Here is a 24,798-nt window from a genome sequence, read left to right as displayed (position 1 = left end):
TCTACTGAGATGAGATCTGAACAGAATGCAAATGGTAATTCCACGTGTACGCTGAATCACTGATGAAAGAGAAAATCCCCCGTGGATATGGCAAAAATATTGAAACTTGTATGATTTTGAGCTAAAATATTGATATAACATAAAACTAACTGCCATTTGCAATAAACGCGATTTTTGTTTTAAATAACACTTTAAGTTCCTTCTTTATATTCCTCATTCAGAATTTAGAAATTTGGTTCTACAAAAAATAGAATTCAAATGTTTTAATTATTATACGAAATACTAAAAATAAATATTTCTTTAAATATAATAAAACAACGTTATGTTTTTCGATATAAGACGGTATATAATGTATTAATATTAAAATATAATTTTAGTGGACAGACTAAATATTGCAGGTTAATGAAATTATAATAATAAGTCACTACATTAAAAAGGTCGTCATGCAATAAATGATTTATAAGAATCTAAATTCAACATAAAAACTATCTATTTAAGCGGTGTCACAATATTTTTTTGTGAAACAAATAATATATGTTGAAATAATAAAATTCTCTCTCTCTCTCTCATAAATGTAAAATAAAAATACATTTAAAATAAATTTTAATTATTATATACGTAAATAGATGTAATTTATTTATAGATGTAATTTTTTTTGTTCCCTAATATAATAAAATTTATGCAAAGGAATGTGCGTTAACGATGGATTCTTTGATTGTTTTTTGTTTTAGAGTCAGAAATAGAAAAATATACTCTTTAGTCCTTGATTTTTTGCTGGAAAATAAATTAGGCAGACATGCATCTTTGCTGAAACGTCTGACGTCTCAGGAGCCATTATGGCATTACATCTGTAATTGTATAACAAAATCAACAAGAATTACATTGATCCTATTAATGGACCTCGATAGCTTCTCATAAATTGCATTAGTCACAACTAATTAATTTTACCAGCGAAAAACTTCTCATTTACATCTTTTTTCGATGACCCTTTCGTATTTTGAACTTTTATCTTTACTCATTTTAATATTTTATCGACATACAATAATATTCTCTTTATTAAACTAAAAAAATTAAATTAATATTAATTAATGAATAATTGAACAATACACGATCTTATCGGGTAAACATTCGAAATACGTTATAATAGCGTTTCCTTGAGCACTATTTTAAAACATGATTTGCTCTATTTGCTTATCTAATGGATAATTAATTATTGACTGTAATTTCCTGCCTCGAAGCTTGTAATAAATTACATTTCCCAGTAAACGCATCGGACGTGATAAGAATCATCAGTCGCTTCTAATGCGTTTTCTAAAAAGTATATTATTCGCGAGTAACCAGTTTATTGAGTATATAATATACTATCTATATAATATTTCGTGGAATTTTCTTAAGAAAATGCGCGCGCATATTACTCGATTTAATTTGTTATGCTGCAAAGTGCATCATGTTAATAAATTGAAAATTAATTGTTTTTAAATACAACGAATGCAATAATTTGATACAAAAATCGCGACGAAGATTAGTCAGTAACCTCCTTTTAAATCTTACATACTTGATACTTTTATATGAAAAGTAAGTTTTAAGCCTAATCTACAATGTGTCCTTTACTCCTTATTTCTTGCTCTTTATCTCATGTCTTTTTTCTTCTTTGCGACTGTTTTTCTCCATAATCGCATTTATTCTCGATACTTTTACATAAGACACATTTAGTATTGATTTCACAGAACTAAAATTTCGTTTCCATTATAAAATTTAACAATAAGAATAAATGAATTGCTTACTACAAGAAACGCCTGCCTTTTGATTAAAAAGTTAAATTAATAAACACATTTCAGAAATTCATTGTCTTTTTAATGAACTTATATGGTGCACATGGACATGTATATTAAATTACTAAAATTTCGTTTCCACTATAAAATTTAACAATAAGAATAAATGAATCGCTTACTACAGGAAACTGCCTTTTAATTAATAAGTTAAATTAATAAACACATTTCAGAAATTCATTGTCTTTTTAATGAATTTATATGATGCACATAGACATGTATTTTAAATTACATATATTATGGATTACTTTATTACACATATCTTAAGTATTTTTGAAAAAAAATAGATGATCAATTCAAAATGTGAGTGTGTGACGACTATACTTGCTGTTATAATAATATGAATGCAAATTTGCACAGAATAGACAATGATAATTTTAAATGCTTTCTCATACCGTTACAACAGTTAGTATAATTGTCACACACTCACATTTGAATTAATCATCATCTATTTCTTTGTAAAATTACATTAACCAACCTATAGAGAGCCTCACAGAAAAAGAGTGGCAAACTCTCTAATCCAACCGAGTCGCGTTTTCGATAATGTACTGTCCGTTACCACGAATTGCAAACGACTAACTGCCTATTACTTGAAGAAGCATTTGCTGTTTCAAAAAAACCATAGGAGGTCAAATACTGGGGTACACGACTCCTATGTTGAAGAAATGTAAATATTGATATCTTTAGTTAATATATGTGTATTAAGTATATCATCTTATCTAACCGACAGATCATATAACTCTACAGTTTATTACATATTTAATAAAATTCTAAATACACACACATATTGTTATTAACTTACATATAGAGAAGAAAAAATATTTTGAGAATGTTTTTTTTCTAATATAAATTTTGTAATAAGATTATAGAGTGTTAAATCAACATAACTTGCTTACACGAAGAAATTTTATAAAGTAATTAAATCAAGAAAAATATATTGCGTTTCAAATTCAATAATAATTTTTATGATTTGAGAAGAAACAAAATATCAGATAAAGATAACAATATCTTCAATTCAAGAATCAGAAGTAGTTTACTTGCATCATGGGAATTTCCAAACCACGGAATGATTATGGAGATCAAACTCGAGGTCTGAAAGTGGGCTCGAAACACGGTGTCGGAAAATTCATGGAAAATCCGGCAGATGTGATTTTAGTGCCATCGCGCCTTGCGGGAAAGGTTACAAGTATTGACTGTCACGTGGTCACAAGTCACACGTATGATGTGTGCATGTAGTAGTATGTATGTAGATACTATGTCACTTCTAATTTTTCTCGCGATGACAACACTAAAATCACATCTGCCAGATTTTCTATGAGTTTTCCTACACCGTATTTCGAGTTCACTTTTTTCGTGACCGGCCGCTTGAGTTTGATCTCCTTCTTATTATTCCGTGTTCCAAGCCTCATACGAAAAAAACCATTAGCTGTGATGGCCAATGATGGCGCTCGCGCGTTTCTATTTCGACCATTCACTTGTAGGACTGCGTTCGGAAATATCACTCGAATGACCCTGTATTTTATCCTTGTTGTTCACCCAATGTTAAATAAAGACAAGGTGATGCACAGAGGCATCCGAGTGATACGATATTTCCGAACGCAGTCTTGTTTGTGTAAAGTGGTGTGTTTTGAAACACGAGGATGTAAATGTTGTCATCCGTCCCGTGTTCGCGGATGTAACGGATGTAACGGGTAATGTCGAGTAAAATGAAACGATATGTCTCATTCGACGCAACTTTTTAGCGGGCTGCTCATCCTTCTGTCGGTGATCGTACTGTGCGATGGCGCGGACACGTATGAGATCGACTGCAATAACCTGCGAATGGGACAGTACATTTGTCCTCATCCTGATTACGATTTCATAGATCCAAAAACGCAGCAACCCCGCGGCTGCACTAAAGAAAACAAGGCCAAAGGTAGGAGCTTGACTTCGAGCGTCGGGATTGGGATTTCGGTGTATCCCTAACCTTAATCTCACACATTCTGACATTTCTGATGTTCTGTTGCTATATTTTTAACGTAAAATAAGACAGACGCATATCTTCTTGCATTTTAAGAGAGTTAAGCGTAGACAATTGGAGCAATTATCTTCATATTTCTTTATTGTTTATTATATTTTGTGTTATGCTGAACGTTTTTATATTATTATTCAAAATATCGTTCATTTTACTGTATTTAGAAGTAACAGTTTGATAATTATCTAGAATTATAATTTTTATAAAATTAAACTTGGATTTATATATTTTTAGTGCTATGTTTAGCTGCCGATGGCCTTATTTGTACAGAAACTAAGAATAACACTTTCAAGAAAGATATACCTTGCAAATGGACGTAAGTAATTAGATGATTTATGCTCTTTTTACCAATGTTTATTAACTATAATCTTGACTCGACTTGTTTTTCGTCTTTTTGTAGTTTTAATAATTAGAAAAAAATCAAGAATAAGTTAAATCAAAATTAGAGTTAATTTACATTGAAAGAAGTAAACTGTGAGCATGTAATAAATCTTCAGGAGTGTATCTGTTGAACTCATTCAGTTGTAAATTTTTTTATTCTAAATGTCAAGCATTTGTCAATTTTCTTTATGTTACATCTGCAAATTTGAATTATTCTTACTAAAATATACTTAATATTCATTCTTTTTTACATATATGTTGCTTTCTTGAAATTAATCAGTGTCTTTTAATTAACTTAAGTGTGTCTTATAGAATCAGTTAATAGCATATTATAGATTCTGTCAGCTTCAGATGATTAACTTTTAACTGGAACATATCTTGATAATCTAGAAATAATTTAAAAAGTAGTATTTTTTGAAACAATTTTTCAATACATATTTACATTTAGAAGCAATATATAAATGCTATCATAGATATTTTATTTACATTTTTTTCAAATAATCTTATAGCATAGTTTAAGAATATGTAATTGAACTTGAAAAATTCTTAAAGAAATGAAACTGATAATAAAAAGCTAGTAAGTTCCAGGGACACCTTACTTTAGTATAAAATGTGTTTTTGTTACATTAAGTACTTCAAGTTTATATATACAGTTTGTGAACTTTCATGTTTAAATTGTTGTTTTCAGAAATGGATATTCATTTGAGACATCATTACTGCTATCGATATTTCTTGGTATGTTCGGCATAGATCGATTTTATCTTGGATATCCTGCTCTAGGCTTGCTCAAGCTGAGCACGTTGGGATTTCTTTTTCTTGGCCAGTTCGCCGATGTCATTCTGATAGCTACGCAAATCGTAGGACCGGCGGACGGTTCACACTACGTGATGCCATATTACGGTGCCGGAATTAACATCATAAGGAGCAACAATTTTACATACAGAGTACCACAATATGATTGCTAAGAGAAAATAGTATATTCAAAGCCAATTGTAAATGACGACTTTTCTATACACGCACACGCGCGCGCGTGTGCGTGTGCGTGTGTATGTATATAATTGTATACTAATCTCTGTTTTCGTCGCAAGCAATAGTTGCGTTCAGAAATGTCGCTCGGATGCTTCCGATTCATCATCTGTCCTTGTTTAATATTTAATATTAATATTTAATATTTAATATTAAAAATATATATATATAATATATATATATATATATAAATTTAAACAGATGATGAATCCGAGGCATCGGAGGCATCCGAGCGACATTTCCGAACGCAGCCAACGATGTATAGATCCTAGAATGAAATCCTATATCATATATTGGGTCATATAAAAAGTATCCGCGGTTTTTTCATTCAAAAATTGAACAAAAAACTGCGGATACTTTTTAAATGACCTAATATATGTATATATATATATATTTATTTCAATGTAATTTGTTCTCTGTATTCTATTCTATAAGATGAACTGTGAAGGTTAACTTGTAGATATTCATCTTTCAATGAAAAATATTGTATATAAAGATTTACTACTGATTTATTGCCAGCTAATGATTAATTAATAAATTGTTGTTTTTATTTCTAAAGTTCTCTGTTATTTATTATGCTCTTCAGTCGATCAGGGTTTCTCAGAATGCAAATATCGTGATAATTATATTCCCGAATTTCGCAATTATGACTCAATCGGCCTTGAACGATTTATCGCGAAACTGTAAGCTACCTCTTAATATCGATGCATGGATGTAATTTAATTCGTGCGATCTCGCATGTATTTTCAATCTCTCGTTCCTCTGATATAAATGCGAAAATAAGAAGCGTTTATTATTATTACTTCCGTTAATCCTTATTTTCGTGCACAGAGCTCGGTAACGGTATTTCGTGCACGAACATCTTGCATTCTCGGAAATTCTAAGACAATGCCGACCGAAGAGGCATCACGTTGCAATTTCGCATTATATACATATTAATCGGCACGTTTTCGATATGAAATGTATAAATCTACATATTTCTCTTTGTGATGAGTTCTTTAAAGTTATCGTTTCATAAGAGTTGAAAAGACAGACGTGATTTATTAAATCGGGAAGACACATTATTGAGAGCCGCTTCTCGCATCATGACTTCAACTAAGAAGATTCTACTTCTACTTTTACCACTCGAAATTGTACTATTAATTGTGACAATATATCATTCAAATAATTCTGGGGTAAGTAATTTGATCATTACTTGATGCACATCTATAGATCTAATTTTTTAAAATAGGATAAAGATTACATTAATGAGAAAAACTTGCAAATCTAAGAATCAATGAAATGTTGAAGTAAAATATACTTCAATATATTTTAAGTGAAATAATAAATTACAAATATACCCAAATAACAAAATGTCTGCAGTCTTCTAGCAAACTGTCAGCAGGTTTAGGCAGAAAATGACGGCAGTCTGCTATCAATTGCGTCCGCATTAGACTTGTGTTCTGTTAACATCGCCTGTCGATATGTGAAGGCAAATTGTTAGCAGAAACTGAGCAGATCCTACAGACATTATCTGACGCTTGCAAATTCTGTTACGTTTTTTTCTAGCAGTCTATCAACAGTATTATGTACATTATTCTGTTGTTATTTTGTTGGTATAATGTGTAGCAGACATTTAAAAAAATCTGCTTTCTATAGACTTGGTTATTTGGGTATATATGTAGTATTTATATATATATATATATTTTTTTTTTTTAAATAAGAGGTGAAGTTTATCAAATATTATCACTGCTCGTGACTATTAAATTTTTATATCGAGGAAATCACTTTTGCAGTACAATGACAATACAGCTGTGGAACCGCAGATAATCAGGCGTCGACGAGCAATTAGGCGCGCCAATATACATTATTGCAAGTTCAATCAGTACTATGATCAAGAGGAAGGCCGTTGTTTAGGTGTGCCAGGAGGCGGCAAAGTACTTCACATTGAAAACAGACAATCATGTGGCATCAACGTCTTGAAGCCGCATTGTAAAAGCTCTCTATATTATCACATTTGCAAGCGTGACAAGTCGATCCTGGCACAATGTGCAAACAGGCAGATCTTCGACAATCGTTTGCAGCGATGCGTTTCCTACGATTCAAGTAATTTAACTCCCAGTATTATTCCACCAGACGACTACACATATTACGATCACGTTAGAATGCCACGTTGCACAAGATATGGTCGATTTCCCGTGCCTGGCCACTGTTCCATGTTTTACACATGCGATACGAACGGACATCGACTTCATCAGAGTGTCTTTAAGTGCCCACAAAATACGGGATATCAAGTGGACAGAGGAGTTTGCAACATTGTGGCAGATTGTGTGAATGACAATTCGGTGGATACTACAGTTTGTGTTCCAGATGCCCCGAGCGAAAATGTGGAATCTTCACGTCTCGATGAAGCTGTAGACGGAAATGTGAAAGAAATCTCAGAAATACTTAAAGAAAGTAAAGCCAACACACACGATCCTATAGTAGAAAAAGAGGAAAATGTAAATTTTAAGAATTTCGATGATATTATCACTACCCCTGTAAATATAATAGGATCACTGTCAGAAAATAATTATAACGATAACGATATGGAAGAGTCAAGTAACAACGCGAGTTCGTTAAATCCAATCAAAGAAGATTTAATTTCTGAAGGCAGCGACGAAAAGATAATGTACAGTCAAACTCCGAATCAGCTTGAAACTCTGCAAAAAGTATCTGACGAAGGACAGAACGAAGAGGATGGATCATCACTATTAAATTTACGAATTACATCCCCATTAACGACAGAACTCGATGACACACCGCATTCGATTGCGGAACAATATAGAAACAACGAAGACAGCACAGAATCTACTCCAATTAGTGACGTTTCACCGAATATAAATGAAAAAATGCAAGATGCAACTACAGAGCAATATAAAAATAACGAAGACGACATAGTGTCGTCATCAAATTTGAATACTGATTCTGATGATCTGTATTCGGCACCAACAATTAGTAATGTACCAGAATCGACTTCAATCAAGGATGTGTCATTAAATGCAGATGAAAAAATGCAAGATGCGATTACGGAACAAAATAGAAGCAACGAAGATAGCACAATGATGCCATCAATCTTTAATGCTGATTCGACACCAACAATAAGTAATATACCAGAATCCTCTCCAATCAGCAACGTGTTACCGAATATAGATGAAAAAATGCAAGATGTAATTACGGAACAATATGAAAACAATGAAGACAGCACATTGATGTCATCGAATTTCAATACTGATTCGGTTGATCAATATTCGACACCAACAATAAGTAATGTACAAGAATCTACTCCAATTAGCGACATATTACCGAATATAAATGAAAAAATGCAAGATGCAGCTACAGAACAATATAAAAGTAACGAAGACAGCATAGTGTCGCCATCGAATTTGAATTCTGATTCTGTTGATCTGTACTCAACACCAATGAGTAATGTATCAGAAATTTCTCCAAATAGCGATGTGTCGCCGAATGTAGATGAGAAAATGCAAGATGCGATTGCAGAACAAAATAGAAACAACGAAGACAGCACAATGATGCCATCGAATTTTGATACAGATTCGGTTGATTCGGCTTCACCAATAAATAATGTACCAGAATCTTCTCCAATCAGTGATGTGTCGCCGATTGTAGATGAAAAAATGCAAGATGCGATTGCGGAACAAAATAGAAACAACGAAGACAGCACAATGATGCCATCGAATTTTGATACAGATTCGGTTGATTCGGCTTCACCAATAAATAATGTACCAGAATCCTCTCCAATCAGTGATGTGTCGCTGATTGTAGATGAAAAAATGCAAGATGCGATTGCGGAACAAAATAGAAACAACGAAGACAGCACAATGATGCCATCGAATTTTGATACAGATTCGGTTGATTCAGCTTCAACAATAAATAATGTACCAGAATCCTCTCCAATCAGTGATGTGTCGCCGAACGTAGATGAGAAAATGCAAGATGCGATTGCGGAACAAAATAGAAACAACGAAGACAGCACAATGATGCCATCGAATTTTGATACAGATTCGGTTGATTCGGCTTCAACAATAAATAATGTATTAGAATCCTCTCCAATCAGTGATGTGTCGCCGAATGTAGATGAGAAAATGCAAGATGTGATTGCGGAACAAAATAGAAACAACGAAGACAGCACAATGATGCCATCGAATTTTGATACAGATTCGGTTGATTCGGCTTCAACAATAAATAATGTATCAGAATCCTCTCCAATCAGTGATGTGTCGCCGATTGTAGATGAAAAAATGCAAGATGCGATTGCGGAACAAAATAGAAACAACGAAGACAGCACAATGATGCCATCGAATTTTGATACAGATTCGGTTGATTCGACTTCAACAATAAATAATGTATCAGAATCTTCTCCAATCAGCGACGTATCACCGAATATAGATGAAGAAATACAAGATGCGATTCCGACACAAGGACATAGGAATAACGAAGATTACACAATGATGCCGTCGAATTTTAATACAGATTCGGTTAATCAGTACACGCCACCAATAGTAAGTAATGTAGCAGAATCTTCTCCAATTAGCGACACGCTGTCAAAGATAGATGAGGGAATGCAAGATGAAGCTACAGAACAATATAGAAATGACGAAGATAGTGTAGTGACTCCATCGAATTTTAATACAGATTCGATTGATAAATATTCTGCACCAACAATAAATAATGTACCAGAATCTTCTCCAAGCAACGTGTCACCGAATATAGATGAAAAAATGCAGGATGTGATTACAGAAGAATATAGAGACAACGAAGATAGCATAATGACGCCATCAACTTTGAATACAGATACGGTTAATCAATACCCGGCACTAACAGTAAGTAATACATCAGAATCTTCTCCAATTAGCAGTACATCATCGAAGATAGATGAGGAAATGCAAGATGCGGATACAGAACAATCTAGAAACAATGAAGACAGTACACTAATGCCATTGAATTCTGATTTGGTTGATCTGTACTCGGCACCAACAACAAGTAATATATCAGAATCCTCTCCAATCAGTGATATGTCATCAAATCTAGATGAAAAAATGAAAGATGCGATTACAGAAGAATATGGAAACAATGAAGACAGTATAGTGACGCCATCAAATTTTGATACAGATTCAGTTAATTCGGCTTCAACAATAAATAATGTACCAGAATCCTCTCCAATCAGTGGTGTGTCGCCGAATGTAGATGAGAAAATGCAAGATACGATTGTGGAACAAAATAAAAACAACGAAGACAGCACAATAATGCCATCGAATTTTGATACAGATTCGGTTGATTCGGCTTCAACAATAAATAATGTACCAGAATCTTCTTCGATCAGCGACGTGTCATCGAATATAGATGAAAAAATGCAAGATGCAACTACGGAACAGGACAGAATATAGAAATAACGAAGACGACACATCAAATTTCAATATCCAGTTAATCACAGATAGTCCGAGGTATGATAATTCTGATATATTATCTTCTCCATTGACACTTGCGATTTTGCCGCTACAAGCAGCTGTTGATCAAATTGTCACAGAAGGATTATCCGAAACTACTCCGTCAATAGACAGTAAAATTGCAGATGCTAGTTCATGCTAGTCATTTGCACCAGATGGAGTCGAAAATTTTTCTGCTCGATATTTACCGACAATACTGATGAATTATATTTAACACCAACGACGCAATCTCACTTTTTCAAAAGAAGTAACTGCACTGAGTGACATTGCAACTACAATACAAGACCCTATCTATTTCAGACATAGATCTGGTAAAATAGTAACGATAGCACGGAAATATCTCCTGCTTTTGTAACTGAATAATTATAAACATATATATATATATATATACATCTTAAGTAAATTCATAAATTATATATAATTTTTTATTTAGACTATGTAGATATTGTCATTGTTAAAAGATGTATACTGTATAATGCGAATATGTAGATAAAATAATGTATTGTATGATTTGTAATTTTTTGATTCCCGTTTCTGAGGTAGCGAGCAATTTACATAATACATAAATCCATTTTTCTGTGTATATATTAGGTGTTGGAATTAATTCGTAGCGTTTTACAAGTGATGGGAAGTACTTTCATTAATGTATTTTTTAATGCTCATGTGAAATAAATAACATTCTTTCATTAAAAAACGCTACGAATTAATTCCAACACCTAATATATCGAGGTATAAAGAAAAAATTATTTTATAAAACGAGGAAATTGTAACAAATACCTTCTTATTATTTTACTTATATTAATCGTTTGTACAATATCATTTGTTTTATGTTTTATTACTATTACATGTTCTCTTTTTCCTGCTCGTTAACGAGCGTGTAATATACTCCTTTTCGTTTAATCAATTCTGAATGCTTGCCCATCTAAAAAAAACATTCATTGTTTATATATTATATATATTTATATAATAAAAATATGACGTTAATTTTATCGATTAAAGCATACCTCCACAATGATACCACGTTGTAACACGACAATTACGTCAGCTCCCTTAATAGTACTCAACCTATGAGCAATGACAAGAACTGTTTTACCTTTTGTAACATTTTCAATTGCTTTTTGAACGATTCTCTCGCTTTCATAGTCCAATGCACTAAAAACACAGACAAGATAAACATCAAGATAAATCTCATACAATCTTGCTATTCCTACCTTGTTGCTTCATCCAGAATTAAAACAGATGGTTGTTTTAATAAGGCTCTGGCGATAGCAACTCGTTGCTTTTGTCCACCAGAGAGCTGTGTGCCTCTTTCACCAACCTCGGTCGCGTAGCTGTCTGGAAATTTCATTATAAATTCGTGCGCATTCGCTTCTTTAGCTGCCTCGATGACCTAAATAGACTTTATGTAAAATATTAAGTATATATATCAGTACTTATATTAATTTAAATTCTATTTTTACCTCTTTGTCTGTTGCATCTTGTCTCCCATACCTAATGTTTTCCATAATGCTGGTAGCAAATAAAATAGGCTCTTGATTGATATAGCCTAAAACATTGCCTCTGAGATAACTTGAATTAAGGGACCTGATATCTCTACCATCGATAGTAATGGAGCCTTCATCAACATCATAAAATCTGTACAATTTTAGGTATAAATTTTTAAACTTCAAATAAAATACACGTGATTGTTGTAAAACCATACCTTTCTAATAATACAGCCACTGTTGATTTCCCATTACCACTAGTACCAACAATAGCCACAGTTTTCCCAGCGGGAATGTGTAAGTTAAAATTTTTCAAAATAACGTGATCAGGTCTAGTGGGATAGCTGAAATTTACATCTTTGAAAACTATATTCCCCGCCGGAGATTTATCCGTGATTATGTCACCACCGATCATCATTGACGAAGGCGGCATATCTAAGTACTAAAAAAAAAAGATATAATTAGTTTTTAATTCAGGAAAAGTTACTATAAAATTGTATAATCCAAATATATAATAAATTACCTGAAAAATCCTGGCTCCAGCACTCTGTCCTCTAACGAAAGTTCCGAAAAGCACTGATAACTGGCCTAAAGACTTTTGTATAGTTTGTGTAGCCATTAAAAATGCCATGAGATTTCCCGGAGACAATTGTCCTGTAGAGAGTAACTGCCCACCAAAGTACAGCGTGGAAAGTAGAATGCCGTTAAGCAGTAAATTTGTTCCTGCTTGAAAGAAGCTTATACCAAAACCTAATCGTTCGTATAGATCAGACGAACGTTCAATCTCTTTGTAAAACATTTCCGCTTCTTTCTTCTCCGCGGCGAAGGCTCTCACCTGATAAAAAAAAAAAAGGAAGTGCAGTGGATTAATATTGTTACGCATTTTTTTCAATTTATTATTTTTAAAATACCGTTCGGATGTTTTGTATTGCTTCCTCGCAGACAGCCGTAGACTTTGCAACTTGATTTTGTGCTTCCATCGACAGCTTGCGCAAACTTCTTCCCAATAAAGTACCGATAAAAATTATTGGGGGCAAACTGAATACCACAAGAGTGGTCAATTGCGGTGATATCACTATTACAGAGATGATACAACCAATAATTTGTGTGAAGCTTCTTAAACCTTGAGAAATGCAGATTTTAAATGAACTTTTAAAATCTTGAATATCACTGGTCAATCGACTTACTATTTCACCAGAACGCGTTTTGTCAAAAAACGTTGTGTCTTGCATAATAATGGACTTGAACAAATCCTGACGTAAGCTCAATGCAACTCTTTCACCAACGTGTGACAGAGTATAAATATATGCAAAAGTAAAAAATGCCTTGAAAGATAAAAATCAGATATTTAGGGAATATAAAAATATGTGGAATTTTATAAAGATATTGAAAAAAATATTGTAATTATCTTACATACTTGCGCAATGTACATGCGTGCCAAAATAAAAGCTGGTTGAGTAAGCTGGAAAATGACTTGTTTTGCAGAATCATTTTTATTCTGACATATTTCCGTTAATACATTTATAACACTTCCAACGCATTGCGGTATTTGTATATTTAACAATGCAACTATTAATGCACTCTAGAAATATGATGATTGTCAGTACATCATTTGCAATAATATAAGATTTATCAATTATTTTTGCACGTACTATAAATACTTACTGATAGTGCTAGTAATAAATACCAGATATGTGGGTATAAATACTTGAAAAATTTTATCCATTCAAAGATCAAGTCATTATCCGGATTGACTGGACTTATGTCACTTATTCTTTTGGCTTCTTTACAGAATACAATTCGATTATGTGATTTCAAAATACACGCAATCGTTACACCAAGTCCGCTGAAACTAAATTTCTGAATGTACAAGAAAAGCTTCGACTCATTCACATTTTCTTTGGCACATCTTTGAGTAATTTTACTAAATTCACGCTTTGCTGTCCCCCATAAGTTCTGACTTCTTCCTGGCAAAAAACACTTTTGCAAGTAATACCTGAAATTAATTAAATAAAAATTGATTTAACATAGTATCATTAAAATAATACGCTTATTATTGTCTTGAATCATTCTAATCTTAAATATAGGAAATTTTTATATATATTTATATATTCTTATACTCATATTTTTTCTTTAGAGATTATGTGTGGTATAATTGGATACACTTAGAGACAAAAATAATTCATGTTATCTTGAAATAATACAGCTATTATTGTGATATATAAATGATATATAAGTGAATATGTAATGCAGCATGTATAACATTCTTTATTATTTTTATGTATCATGTTTATATATTTTCTCTTTAAAGATTTATGCAATATAATTATAGATACAATTAGAAACAAAAGTAATTCATAATTACCTTGGAATAATAGAGCCATTATTATGACAAGTGAAAAACGCAGCACGTAATACAGACATTCTTGGAATATATTAATATTATAATTAGTGATACTGAATTAACGTTTATTAATTATGCCATGTATATTTCTTTTGGCGTGTATATTTCATTCATTAAATTCATGAAAACACATTACTAATGATTCTTAAATAGATACGATAATGGAATTTTTTTTCACTCAATTGAAAAGGTTAAGGCTAATAATATCGCAACCAAAGGCGCCGCCATGTTTCAACGTACCCATCGTACGTTCCATGATCTTCTCATAGATGGCTCTTGATGTATTATCTAGCCAGTTTGTTTTCGCGCTGTTTCGTGCTAGGTATAGGCCGCATTGGGGGAAATGCTATTAGCGCTATTTGTGTCATAAATGTCATAATTCTATCTTCATCGTCCATTAGACGTGAGACAAGGATATTATGACACAATGGCGCTGATAGCGCACATCCCGAACGGAGTCGTACTCGTAGCTCGTTTCGAAGTGCGCATGCGCGTTTTGAAGTTCGTAACTTAATTCGCGTAGAAGTGCGTAGAAGTGAGTTGAAGTAACGAATTTATCCTTGAAATTTTGTGACAATTTATCCTTGACAGCATTCGACGAGAAATCCCGGAGAAAGTGGCTTCTCAAGGCTCGGCTGTGACAATCGCGCGGTCTGCAGAAAACGAGGACAAATCTGGTAAGCTACTTTGAATCTTGCGGTTACTTTGGGTCTTGCAAGATAGGATTCTGTTGCTTATGGAAAAATACGCGCTATCGAGACACGGGAGATACAGAGAAAATAAAAGGCAATTACAAGCAACGAATTCCATGTCGAATCCTCACCGAGATTATTATATCAAATCTCTAGGTATCCTGTTTCATATATACAGCACAGACCTATGAAGGCTGTCTACAATGTGTGCTTTTTGTTTCCTGTTTTTTGCTTTTTGCTATTTATTATATCTTGCCTTTTTGCTTCTTATCTCGTTTTTCGGTTGCTCGAGATAAACGTTAACGAACTTCAGAAGAAACAGAAAACATATATCAAGAAATATATATGTTGATAAAACGATCACAAAGAGGAAAAAAGCAAAAAATAGGAAACAAAGAGCACATGTAGAACAACCATAAGGAATGTCCTACTCATAATCAGACAAATGCGTGCCCAAGACAGATTGCATCAACATTACTTTGACTTTGAGAGTTTTCAGAGAAATGAAAATTTTAAACCTTTACGTTTAATTAAAGTCAAAGTAAGTTGATGCAATCAGACCTAAAGGATGTCTTTTGAAACATACATATGTAGCCCGGTTCCACTATTAATTGTAAGATTATCTTTAATCTCGGTTCAATTTATTCTTTATCTTTTTCTAATTCTAACAGTTAGAGAGAAGAATAGTAAGTTAAGTCTAGTAAATTAAAGTTAATCTATATTGATGAAATCAAGCCTAAAAGATATGTAAAAGGTATCATAAAGAGGTCTTCTAAACAATGTTGTGTGGATAGAGACATCCAGAGAATTTCTCTGTTTTTACAATCCATGATTACTTAAAGATTAAAGGTTACCAAGAAATTCATGACTGAATTTCATTGCTGAATCTCTTGATAACTTTTAATTTTTAGGTAACCATATATTGTGATAACGGTCCTTGTTATCCTCTGAATCGAATGTCCCATTTCAAATTATTATTTAAAATGAGAATTACCAGGATCCATATATTTCAATTACAAATTAAGATCGATGTGACGTAGTTATTGCAATTACGCGTCATCATTTATTGTAACAATGACTGTAAGATTAATAGAAGTCTGTAGATATGAACATTCTCACGATAAATTTTTATTAATCTGTCCAGCGGGATGAGGAGGGGAAGGGGAGGGATTTATAATTTAACTCGCCGTTTGTAACTCGCCGCTCTTTTTTTTTTATTCGCAACTTTTCTCGGAAGTTGGCCGGAGAACCGCCACGTGGCTGGAGAACCGCCCTCGATATCCTCCGCGTTGCGAGAAAGTGGCGTAAAGTGCGAAGAGTGAACACCTCGATCAGTAATAATAAACTAATACACGGACGATTAAGGGTACGGTCAACGCGATGCTGCAAACGCTTTGAAGCATTTTTTAATTGATCAGTTTGTAAAATTCTTTCTTCTAATTGGTCCATCAAATGCTTCAAAGCATTTGTAGCGAGACTTTGACCACAGCCTAAGAAAGATACGAAAATTACGCCTCGGCGATGAGCGGGTCTCCGCCGAATGAATGGCGTACGCTGGGTCTTAAAGGACTTAATCGTGGCCCGGCAAACTCTTTGAGCGACCAGTTAATGACGTGTATTTATGTATTCGTCGCGTTTAATTGCCCGTGCGGCTATTAGCGTTATCCCACGTCTTCTCGGGAGTTGAACGCCGCCACTTGCGATAAGTATTTATCGCCACTTGCAATAAGTATTTAAATACTCACGTGTACTTTTGCATGACGCATTATGTGCAATTCGCTCAATTGGGCGAGACGAAAATGACTAAAGAAATATCTCCATATCTCTCTTTGGTCTCCACAATCGTTTAATTCAGATGGATTATTCTGAAATTTGAAGCAGTACATATTTTTCTGTACCAAAGAAAAGATATTTCATAAATCTGATTTTTCTTTTATCTTTTGAAAAATTTGAAACTTCGTAACAATCATGTATGATAATTGCGAAGTAGTTGAGTCAAGTAGTTGAAAAAGTAGTATTGTTTTATTATTTTCTATATTAACAGAAAAAAAAATGAAATTTTTAGAGTAATTTAAAGTTACCTAATCTCATTAAATATGAAAACCATGCATGTTATTCTAAGCTTTTATTCTTTTAACTTTTTCTCTGTATATAAATATTCTTCATCACAAATAGCATTCCTAAGAAAATTTTGGATCAAATTTTCTATTCGATAACTTTTTATTTACGATACAAAATGTCCTATAAGATCGTGATATGACTATATAACAAATTGGAGAGGATTTTGTCGTTTAGGGTTTTTATTCACGTTTTTATTGACTTTGGGGTGTTTGCAGTGTTTGCACCTCTGAACACAGAGAGAAGGTTAAAGAAACACCGCAATTATAAAATTAATTACAGACCGTAGAATTAAATATAGAATTAAGCATCACGTTTATGTTTGAATGTTTATATCTGCATTTATTTTTATTAACTAAAAAAAAACGGAACTATTATAGAGAATTGCTTAGAGTTAATTAAATCAAATAAAAGAGCTATATTAATCTAAAGCTTTTAAAGACCTTCGGATTAACATGAATCTGTGACAATTATTAATCTATTCTGCCTGTTGCTTTTTATTTGATTTCTCACACTTCCTGAGCATGAAAATTTTAATAATTTATAATTATTACAAGAATCCCAGATAATAAACAAAAATCGTCACCAAAATTTCTACCAGGATACTTTTACAACGCTCAGCTAAGATTAAAAAAAATTCCATGTGTCATTTCCGATTCTATTTTGTACAAATTGTTTACCGTTCTTATGCGCACTACGGAAGTCCGCGTTAGTTTTCTTCTTAATTCTCATAATTTATCTGCGAGTAGGGCGGTAAGTTGTCAGAGCGCGTATTTTTCAAGAATGCTCTTTACGAATGCTGGAAGAATATCTTGCAAACGAGTTTGCGTCATCTGCGGCACTCAACGTACTCCGAGAACGGCGGGAACTTCACATTAAACCCTTCCTCTCGGATCTACAAAAGCCATCGAGTCGAGGTCGCCCTTTTAACCCAGATTTGCGGTATTTGCGATCATTCGCCTTATAATATTTTCTAATATGCGATGATTTGAGATTTTTTTGAAATTCAGCTTAGTAATCGTAAAAAAGTGATAAAAGAGAAAGTTATTGTATCTATGAAAAGTTTTTTGTCATACTGAATTAATTTGATATTATTATTATATATATTTTTTATATTTTATATATATATATATATAATATATAAAATATTGATTATGCAGATGAATTCTTATATCTGCGAATGGAATATTGCTTATTATGTATAATAATTAAGAATTTCATGAAATTAAACGTGGCAAATAGAGGATATCTTAATAACAAAGACATATTAATGAGATATAAAAAATATTTGAGCGACAAACATAAACCGATTAAAATGCACGTATTTCGCAGAAAATACGATAATTAATGACTAAGCGTTAAATGTAGCATAGCTTTTATTCTCTTGAAAGTAAAGAAATAACACGTTCCTCTGAACTTAACCGTATCATATATTGGATATAAAAAAAAAACGCGCGCTATTTTGCGTGCAAAAATATTTTGTAATAAAATATTTGGTAATACGCGCGTGTATAAAATCGGAACATACTTTGCGTATAAGAATCCAATATCGCAACGGGCAGAGGTTTTTTCGTAGAAAATCCGCTGGCTCGCTCGCCGGAGAGCGAGGAAAGATAGTAAAAGAAAGAAAACAAGAGAAGGAGGATGGGAATCGGAGAGGGTGAAGGCGAGAGAGAGAGGCGAGGGAGAGAAAGGGAGAATTCAAGTATAAGCGCCGTAACTGCGACAGTTTGCTGCGCCGCGACGGCCGAAGAATGGACCAAATGAAGCCTTCTAAATTTCAACACCCTCTTCGTCGCGCGAATCTCTCTATCTTTCCTCCCCTCAACCCCGTTCTCCACCGAACGGCGGAGTCCGCGGAGTCGCGGCGCGGTGCGGCAACGGCGGGATACGAGAGACGAGAGACGAGAGAGTACACGAGAGAGCCTCGTCGTCCGTGAAACGCACGCGATGCCGGCGTACGACGGGGTGGCGATGACGCAAAGTCAGCGCGGGCCAATGGACTCGGTTCTGGAAACAGCCGGAACGGGTGCACGACTGCCGGCTCGCGATTGGGCGTGGCTCCAAGGGGGGCACCCTCGACTCTCCGCTACCGATGGGTGGGGGAAATCCCCAAAGTGTGCCCCGGGGTGTAATATCATACCGCTAGGTGGATAAATAGACGTAGCGTGAGGCTACGTCGGCGCGCCGAGGGGTTAGAGACGGAGGGAGGAGAGAGAGACCGCGCGCGCGCGCGCGGATAGGAGGGAGATGACAGACGGAGGAAAGTAGGGGGAAGAGACGGAGGTTTCGGGGATATGCGAAACGCGCGTAGGGAGGATAGGATCGGTGAAGAAGGAGGAGGAGGATGGGGAGGTCGCGGATGGTTGCTCGAGGCCAACCGGGGAAGAGGTGGGGTCCAGGTCTGGTTAGAAAATGGTCGCGAGAGGTACGTAGCCCGGTGAGGGGGAGGAAAGGGGAGTAGGGACTGCGCACGGGGTAAACGAGGAATCGTGGAAATCGGGCGACTGCAATGTGCACCGCGACGACGGCGAACTAGAACAAATAATGGTTGTAGTCAGCCTCAGCTTCCGAGAGGTATTTTCCAGTCTCATAAATCGCGCTCGGGCACGTTCGGTGGGGAATGTGGGCCCCACAGAGGGGTACGTTTTGCGAGAAACGTCGCTTGTACCGGGAGGGAGGCTGACCTATGACGAGATGAGAGATATTGGCGAATCCAAGGACGGTGCAGGATTGATATTGGAACTCTGACAAAGTTAAAATCCTGAAACAAGTTTTCCTGGCTTTGCCGATATTTCTTTTTCCTAAATAAAGGACTGTGATATGAATAGAGAAGCTTCTGAAATGAAAAAAAGCAGCTCCTGATCTTCTCATACTGTTGTCCCTATTGTTGTCTTACTACTTTTTAACTTATGAAGTTAATTAACAGGATGTTGGACGTAGCATCATTCCGAAGAATTATATCCTTAACACGAAAATATTTTCATACGAAAATGCGAATGTAATTTGTAGATTGGATTGATAATTTTTTAATTAACATTCCAAGAGATATTGGCAAGCTTGTGTTACTTCCGACAGTCTTTCGCGTTATTAGATAATTACTCCGAAATTTCATGTCTATTGCTCAACGGATCATTCACATTTTTGCATCAGCAATCTTTGCACGTACGGACGTGCCACGACACCTAAATGTAAAAACAGATATACGGATGTACTTTACGCGTGGTAATCCAATAATCCCAGGATCGACCGTTGTTCGGGATATACTCGTATAGATATTTCGTTGAATCGCTGTAATTCTATTACATCGGTGAACGAAATGGGTGGGTCTTTTTCTGCAAAGTGTCAGTCGTTCGTGGATCTAGTTACGATGCGTGTTCGCCGATAGTGAAAGGGGACAAAACGTACGAATCAATTTAAATCTAAAAAAGTAACATATTTTCATCTATATTTTACAACTGCACGAATTAATCCATTCATTGAAATGGAGTAGTAAGCTTTGCATACTTTTAGAAAGTGATGAAACATTTATACTTCGATCTCTCTCTCTCTCTCTCTCTCTTTCTCTCTCTTTAGTTTAACCCTCCTTAGCTGACGTCAAAATTTCATTACTAACACTGTAAAATTTATTTAATTTATGGTAATTAAAAGGCACTAATTATCCGTGTAAGCACACAATATTCCTAGAATTTTATATGAATATTATTTAATATTCATACAACATTCTAAGAATATCGTATCTTACAGGATTTTCGAAGGAACTTAAAAGAATAAATTTTAAGCATTTTTTAATATGAATTATAATCTAAACATATAAAAAAAGTTTAAGCTGTAATATGAAGACAATTGAATTATTTAATATTTTTTTTACAAAGAGGTTTAATTGAATGGATTCAATAAACACTCATATCAGCTCCAGGAATTTCGAATCTTAATGAAAAATGAATCTTAATTTGGACGAAAAAAATATACGAAGTATAGAGCGACGAAATGAAATCCAATTTTAATTGCGATCCAAAATTTCAACGCCATATATTCGTTGTAAATATGTCCGTAGCACTTTCGGCGCGTTACGTTTCGCATTCGCGGAAGTAAATAGCGACGCAAGAATCCGCTGGCGTGTGGGAAACGATATCGGTAGATTTAGTGTGGGGAAAACGAGCTATCATCGAGAAAAGCTGGCGCGCCTGAAGCAGCGAGCTGCTGTTACTATCATCTCGCATGCGATTTTGTAGAATGCTGAGCGCAGTGTGTAGCGGAACAGGATGTTGTCAGCTGAAATTAAATTTTCCTCCGAGAGCGGCGGGTCGCTCAGCAACCTGATATTGTGGGCGTTTTAAGCTACGTACACATCTACAAACGCACGCGCGCGCGTCGACGCCGTCATGAAATGTTCACCAATGTTCGCTTTGTCGTAATCCCAAAATTGTCCCACCGAAGAAATAATTATTTGTCTAATCTTTAATTATTAACATTTTCGCATAATCGATATAAAGAACACCATATTTAACTCTTCAAAATTAATGTGTATTACAATTTATGATTATTTCAATTACAATCTGCAAGAAATAGAACTAATTGACAATAAATTAAAATAATCATAAGTTATAATGTACATTAATTTTGGAGTTAAATATAACATTCTTAACTATATAGTTAATTTGACTTAGAATAGGATACAGAAATTCTTAGGAAAAAAATGTTTTTATACATCAAAACGTTTTTATATTGAAATATTTGTTGTACTTTATATTACATTTAAACATAGTTATAAATTATTTGTTGAAAATATTTACACGCAAAGTATTATACGTTACTGTCAATTGCTCTTACATAAAATTATAATTGTAGCAAAGGCAATGAAAAATATTTATAAAAGTAAGTTAATTCGAATTTTGTAGAAAATTTATCTACATTTTATATCACTCTGCGTTAATTTTTGAAAAAAATATTTAATATCTTAAAAAGTAATTTTTTTTCAAATTATTTATCTTTATAAACATTCTTTGTTTTCATCTTTTTTTCTATAATTATAATATAAACAATTAATTAGTATACAAACGGCGTGAAATTACAAAAATAACGTGCTTATGAGGCACTGAAAAATCTCTTTCCGATCCTGGTGAAAAAAGTCGCGACAATGGCGGGACACTTGGTTTTCTTGGACTTTCCCCGCTTGGTTACTTCTGGGGTAGCGGATAAATGGCTACCTCGTTTTCCGTGCACCCTTGAAGTTGATTGTATCAGGGGGCGGGAGGGAAAAGAACTGTTGAAAGAACGGACAAAGGAACGGGCAAAAGAACGCGGAAAGTAGAGAACGGAGCAGATGACATCGCCTTCCACAACGCGACTATTTAACGTGTTTGCCGTACTCTGCGAGTTATTATGAATTGCATTAAATTGATATTTTCCATTGAGCGTAGTGTTCGAGTCTTGCTTTAAAAGAAAGGCAGAAATTATCGAATGTGTTAACTGCTAAGAAAATATTTTTTTTTTTTTGCTATATTAAATACATTTTTGATTGGTGATTTATTTATCGAAACGAGCATTGGAAAAAATTTAACGATAAATGCATTTGGTAGCAGCGTTCGCGCTCCATTTGATATTTTATTAATTTGTATAATAATTTTTCTCTCTTCCATTATATTAAAAAATCTTTTTTTTTACACTTAGTGTAAAACTTTTTTTATCTTGTTTATCTTAATCAAATCATTTAATACTGTATATTAAATGTATAAAACTCATATTACATTTTTTATCTATATTCATAATGCAAACACACAGAATTTTATCACGCTGCAGCAAGCTTCGAACTATCGCTAACTTTTTCCATTTTATTACGCTATACGATATAAAAATCACGGAAATTATACACCAATTTAGATCTCGTAGTTATTTTAAGCTAAAAGCTCTCATTCATTTCCACTGTCGAACCAACAACGATACTTATGAAGTTATTTATACCTTACATTTAACGCTAAATAAATCCGAGTTTCAGATAAAGCGCGTAACCTTTGGACAAAATAAATTAAACACACAGTTATTAAATGAATGGTGCTAAATATGGAATATAAATACGGATGAAAGTATCGAATCCGTAATTTACCGAGGCGGGGCAGATTCGGACAAATAGATCCATTCATCCATCCATATTTATGAATTATTCTCCAAGCAATGGCTATTGTCATCGCGTGCGGTGGCTTATGAGTTCGACTATCTTCCTTGATACCTGGGGATCACTTTGAAATAAATGATTCTCGGCGCTTTGTGCGACCAACGACATCACCATTAACGACCCTCTCGTCCGGCGAGTACGCGGTGACGGGGGTTGATCGCTATAAATTACGACCGGGCATTAGATCGTAAAACTGTGGGGCGCGACGGTCGATTTGTTTGCGGGATCGTCGTGCATCATCGAGGGATCGGGCCCGATTCGGTGGCCGCATTTCCATCGGGATCGCAATTATTGCCTCGGAGGACGGTTATTAGAAGTAAATAGTTCCATGCGGCCGGGTAATAGAAGCGACTGTCTATCGGTTCCTATTGAATCGCCAATCGATAACGCCAATAACGAACTATTTTCCAAACTCGCGCAGTAACGTAATGTTAAATATCCTATTCAACAACTTTTGGCTAATAAAAAATATTGAGAAAAGTCATGTTAATTCGTATTAATTAAGCAATACAAGTTCGACTATTATATTTATTATATTACTTATTATTGTTTTTATAATTTAATTGCTTATATAATAAATAAAAAAGTCAATAAAAGTTCATCAAATTTAAATCAATGTTAACCATTGAAATCACGCATGCTGTTTGGAATAGCAAAATTTTAATATTAAAAGTTGAAAAAAATGTACGTAATAAATGGTATGTGCAACAAATTATTAATATCGATGTATAATACGTGTTATATATACAATAATATTAATTATATAACGTCTATAGACGAAAAATTATAGTCGTTACATATTAAAGTACTGTGTAAGTGATGTTAATTATTATAAAGATCATTGACAGCATTCAAAATATGGAAAAAAATATGCCATTTGAAAAGAAAGTCAAAATGATTAAAAAAATTTTGACGAGGGCCGTAAGAGTTGCCGTATAAGTGCGTGCATTGGAATACATTATGAAAAGTAATAAAACGATTTCGCATGTTGCAGCACGTGACAGGTCCCACACATACATGAGAAGGGCTCTCTCTCTTTCTCTCTCCCTTTCTCTCTATGAACGAACAATAATCTGTCGCGGTAAACGCATCTGTTGTCGCGAGCAGGTGCGGCGTTTCAATTCGCGCCTAAAGTGGATTAAGGGCCGGCCCGCGTTTTTGTTGGGTCACGTGCGCCAGTCAAAATAAA

At 34.3% G+C, this 24,798-nt stretch overlaps 4 protein-coding genes across 6 annotated transcripts in view; 3 read left to right on the top strand and 1 right to left on the bottom strand.

The window, feature by feature from the left end:
• Window positions 1-3,361: 3,361 nt before the first annotated feature.
• On the top strand, window positions 3,362-5,808 carry bisc (TM2 domain-containing protein 1 biscotti). Its single transcript, XM_011063041.2, has 3 exons — window positions 3,362-3,744; window positions 4,078-4,159; window positions 4,913-5,808. The coding sequence occupies exons 1-3, from the start codon at window positions 3,546-3,548 to the stop codon at window positions 5,187-5,189; spliced, it is 558 nt and encodes a 185-aa protein (XP_011061343.1). The 5' UTR covers window positions 3,362-3,545; the 3' UTR covers window positions 5,190-5,808.
• Window positions 5,809-6,244: 436 nt separating this feature from the next.
• LOC105150150 (uncharacterized) lies at window positions 6,245-10,782 on the top strand. The gene is made up of 2 exons (XM_011063040.2): window positions 6,245-6,425; window positions 7,026-10,782. Exons 1-2 carry the CDS (start codon window positions 6,336-6,338, stop codon window positions 10,674-10,676), a joined length of 3,741 nt encoding a protein of 1,246 aa, XP_011061342.2. The 5' UTR covers window positions 6,245-6,335; the 3' UTR covers window positions 10,677-10,782.
• Window positions 10,783-11,500: 718 nt separating this feature from the next.
• On the bottom strand, window positions 11,501-14,917 carry LOC105150149 (mitochondrial potassium channel ATP-binding subunit). 3 transcript variants are annotated; one of them, XM_011063039.2, is made up of 10 exons: window positions 14,586-14,913; window positions 13,886-14,216; window positions 13,638-13,802; window positions 13,132-13,545; window positions 12,744-13,055; window positions 12,439-12,662; window positions 12,197-12,371; window positions 11,948-12,126; window positions 11,741-11,888; window positions 11,501-11,658 (listed from the first exon to the last, which is right to left on the bottom strand). In XM_011063039.2, the coding sequence occupies exons 1-10, from the start codon at window positions 14,642-14,644 to the stop codon at window positions 11,578-11,580; spliced, it is 2,088 nt and encodes a 695-aa protein (XP_011061341.1). In that variant the 5' UTR covers window positions 14,645-14,913; the 3' UTR covers window positions 11,501-11,577. The 3 variants fall into 3 exon arrangements, with proteins under 3 accessions (XP_011061341.1, XP_087264781.1, XP_087264782.1); XM_087408655.1 differs by lacking the exon at window positions 11,501-11,658 and having other exon boundaries at window positions 11,750-11,888; window positions 11,948-12,071; window positions 14,586-14,917; XM_087408656.1 differs by lacking the exons at window positions 11,501-11,658; window positions 11,741-11,888 and having other exon boundaries at window positions 12,008-12,135; window positions 14,586-14,917.
• Window positions 14,918-15,127: 210 nt separating this feature from the next.
• The window catches only part of cue (Low-density lipoprotein receptor repeat domain-containing protein cueball), a 70,342-nt gene continuing 60,671 nt past the window's right edge, over window positions 15,128-24,798 (top strand). The window contains exon 1 of the mRNA XM_087408658.1: window positions 15,128-15,301. The gene's annotated coding sequence lies outside the window, so the exon portion shown is untranslated. The remainder of the gene's footprint in view (window positions 15,302-24,798) is intronic.

The sequence above is a fragment of the Acromyrmex echinatior genome, chromosome 8, assembly GCF_024713525.1.
Source record: "Acromyrmex echinatior isolate Ae372 chromosome 8, ASM2471352v2, whole genome shotgun sequence".
Classification (NCBI taxonomy): Eukaryota; Metazoa; Arthropoda; class Insecta; order Hymenoptera; family Formicidae; genus Acromyrmex; species Acromyrmex echinatior.
Note: the sequence above shows the minus strand (reverse complement) of the source record. Positions and strands in the feature narration are given on the sequence as shown.

Excerpts from the sequence above, each read along its gene's own strand:
- LOC105150149 (XM_011063039.2), bottom strand. The coding sequence starts at position 14,644 with ATGTCTGTATTACGTGCTGCGTTTTTCACTTGTCATAATAATGGCTCT. Across the intron at positions 12,663-12,743 it reads CTGGAGCCAGGATTTTTCAG|TACTTAGATATGCCGCCTTC; the intron begins GTAATTTATTAT and ends TTTTTTTTTTAG. Across the intron at positions 12,127-12,196 it reads AAGATGCAACAGACAAAGAG|GTCATCGAGGCAGCTAAAGA; the intron begins GTAAAAATAGAA and ends AAGTCTATTTAG.
- LOC105150150 (XM_011063040.2), top strand. The coding sequence starts at position 6,336 with ATGACTTCAACTAAGAAGATTCTACTTCTACTTTTACCACTCGAAATT. Across the intron at positions 6,426-7,025 it reads ATCATTCAAATAATTCTGGG|TACAATGACAATACAGCTGT; the intron begins GTAAGTAATTTG and ends TCACTTTTGCAG.
- bisc (XM_011063041.2), top strand. The coding sequence starts at position 3,546 with ATGTCTCATTCGACGCAACTTTTTAGCGGGCTGCTCATCCTTCTGTCG. Across the intron at positions 3,745-4,077 it reads TAAAGAAAACAAGGCCAAAG|TGCTATGTTTAGCTGCCGAT; the intron begins GTAGGAGCTTGA and ends ATATATTTTTAG. Across the intron at positions 4,160-4,912 it reads GATATACCTTGCAAATGGAC|AAATGGATATTCATTTGAGA; the intron begins GTAAGTAATTAG and ends TGTTGTTTTCAG.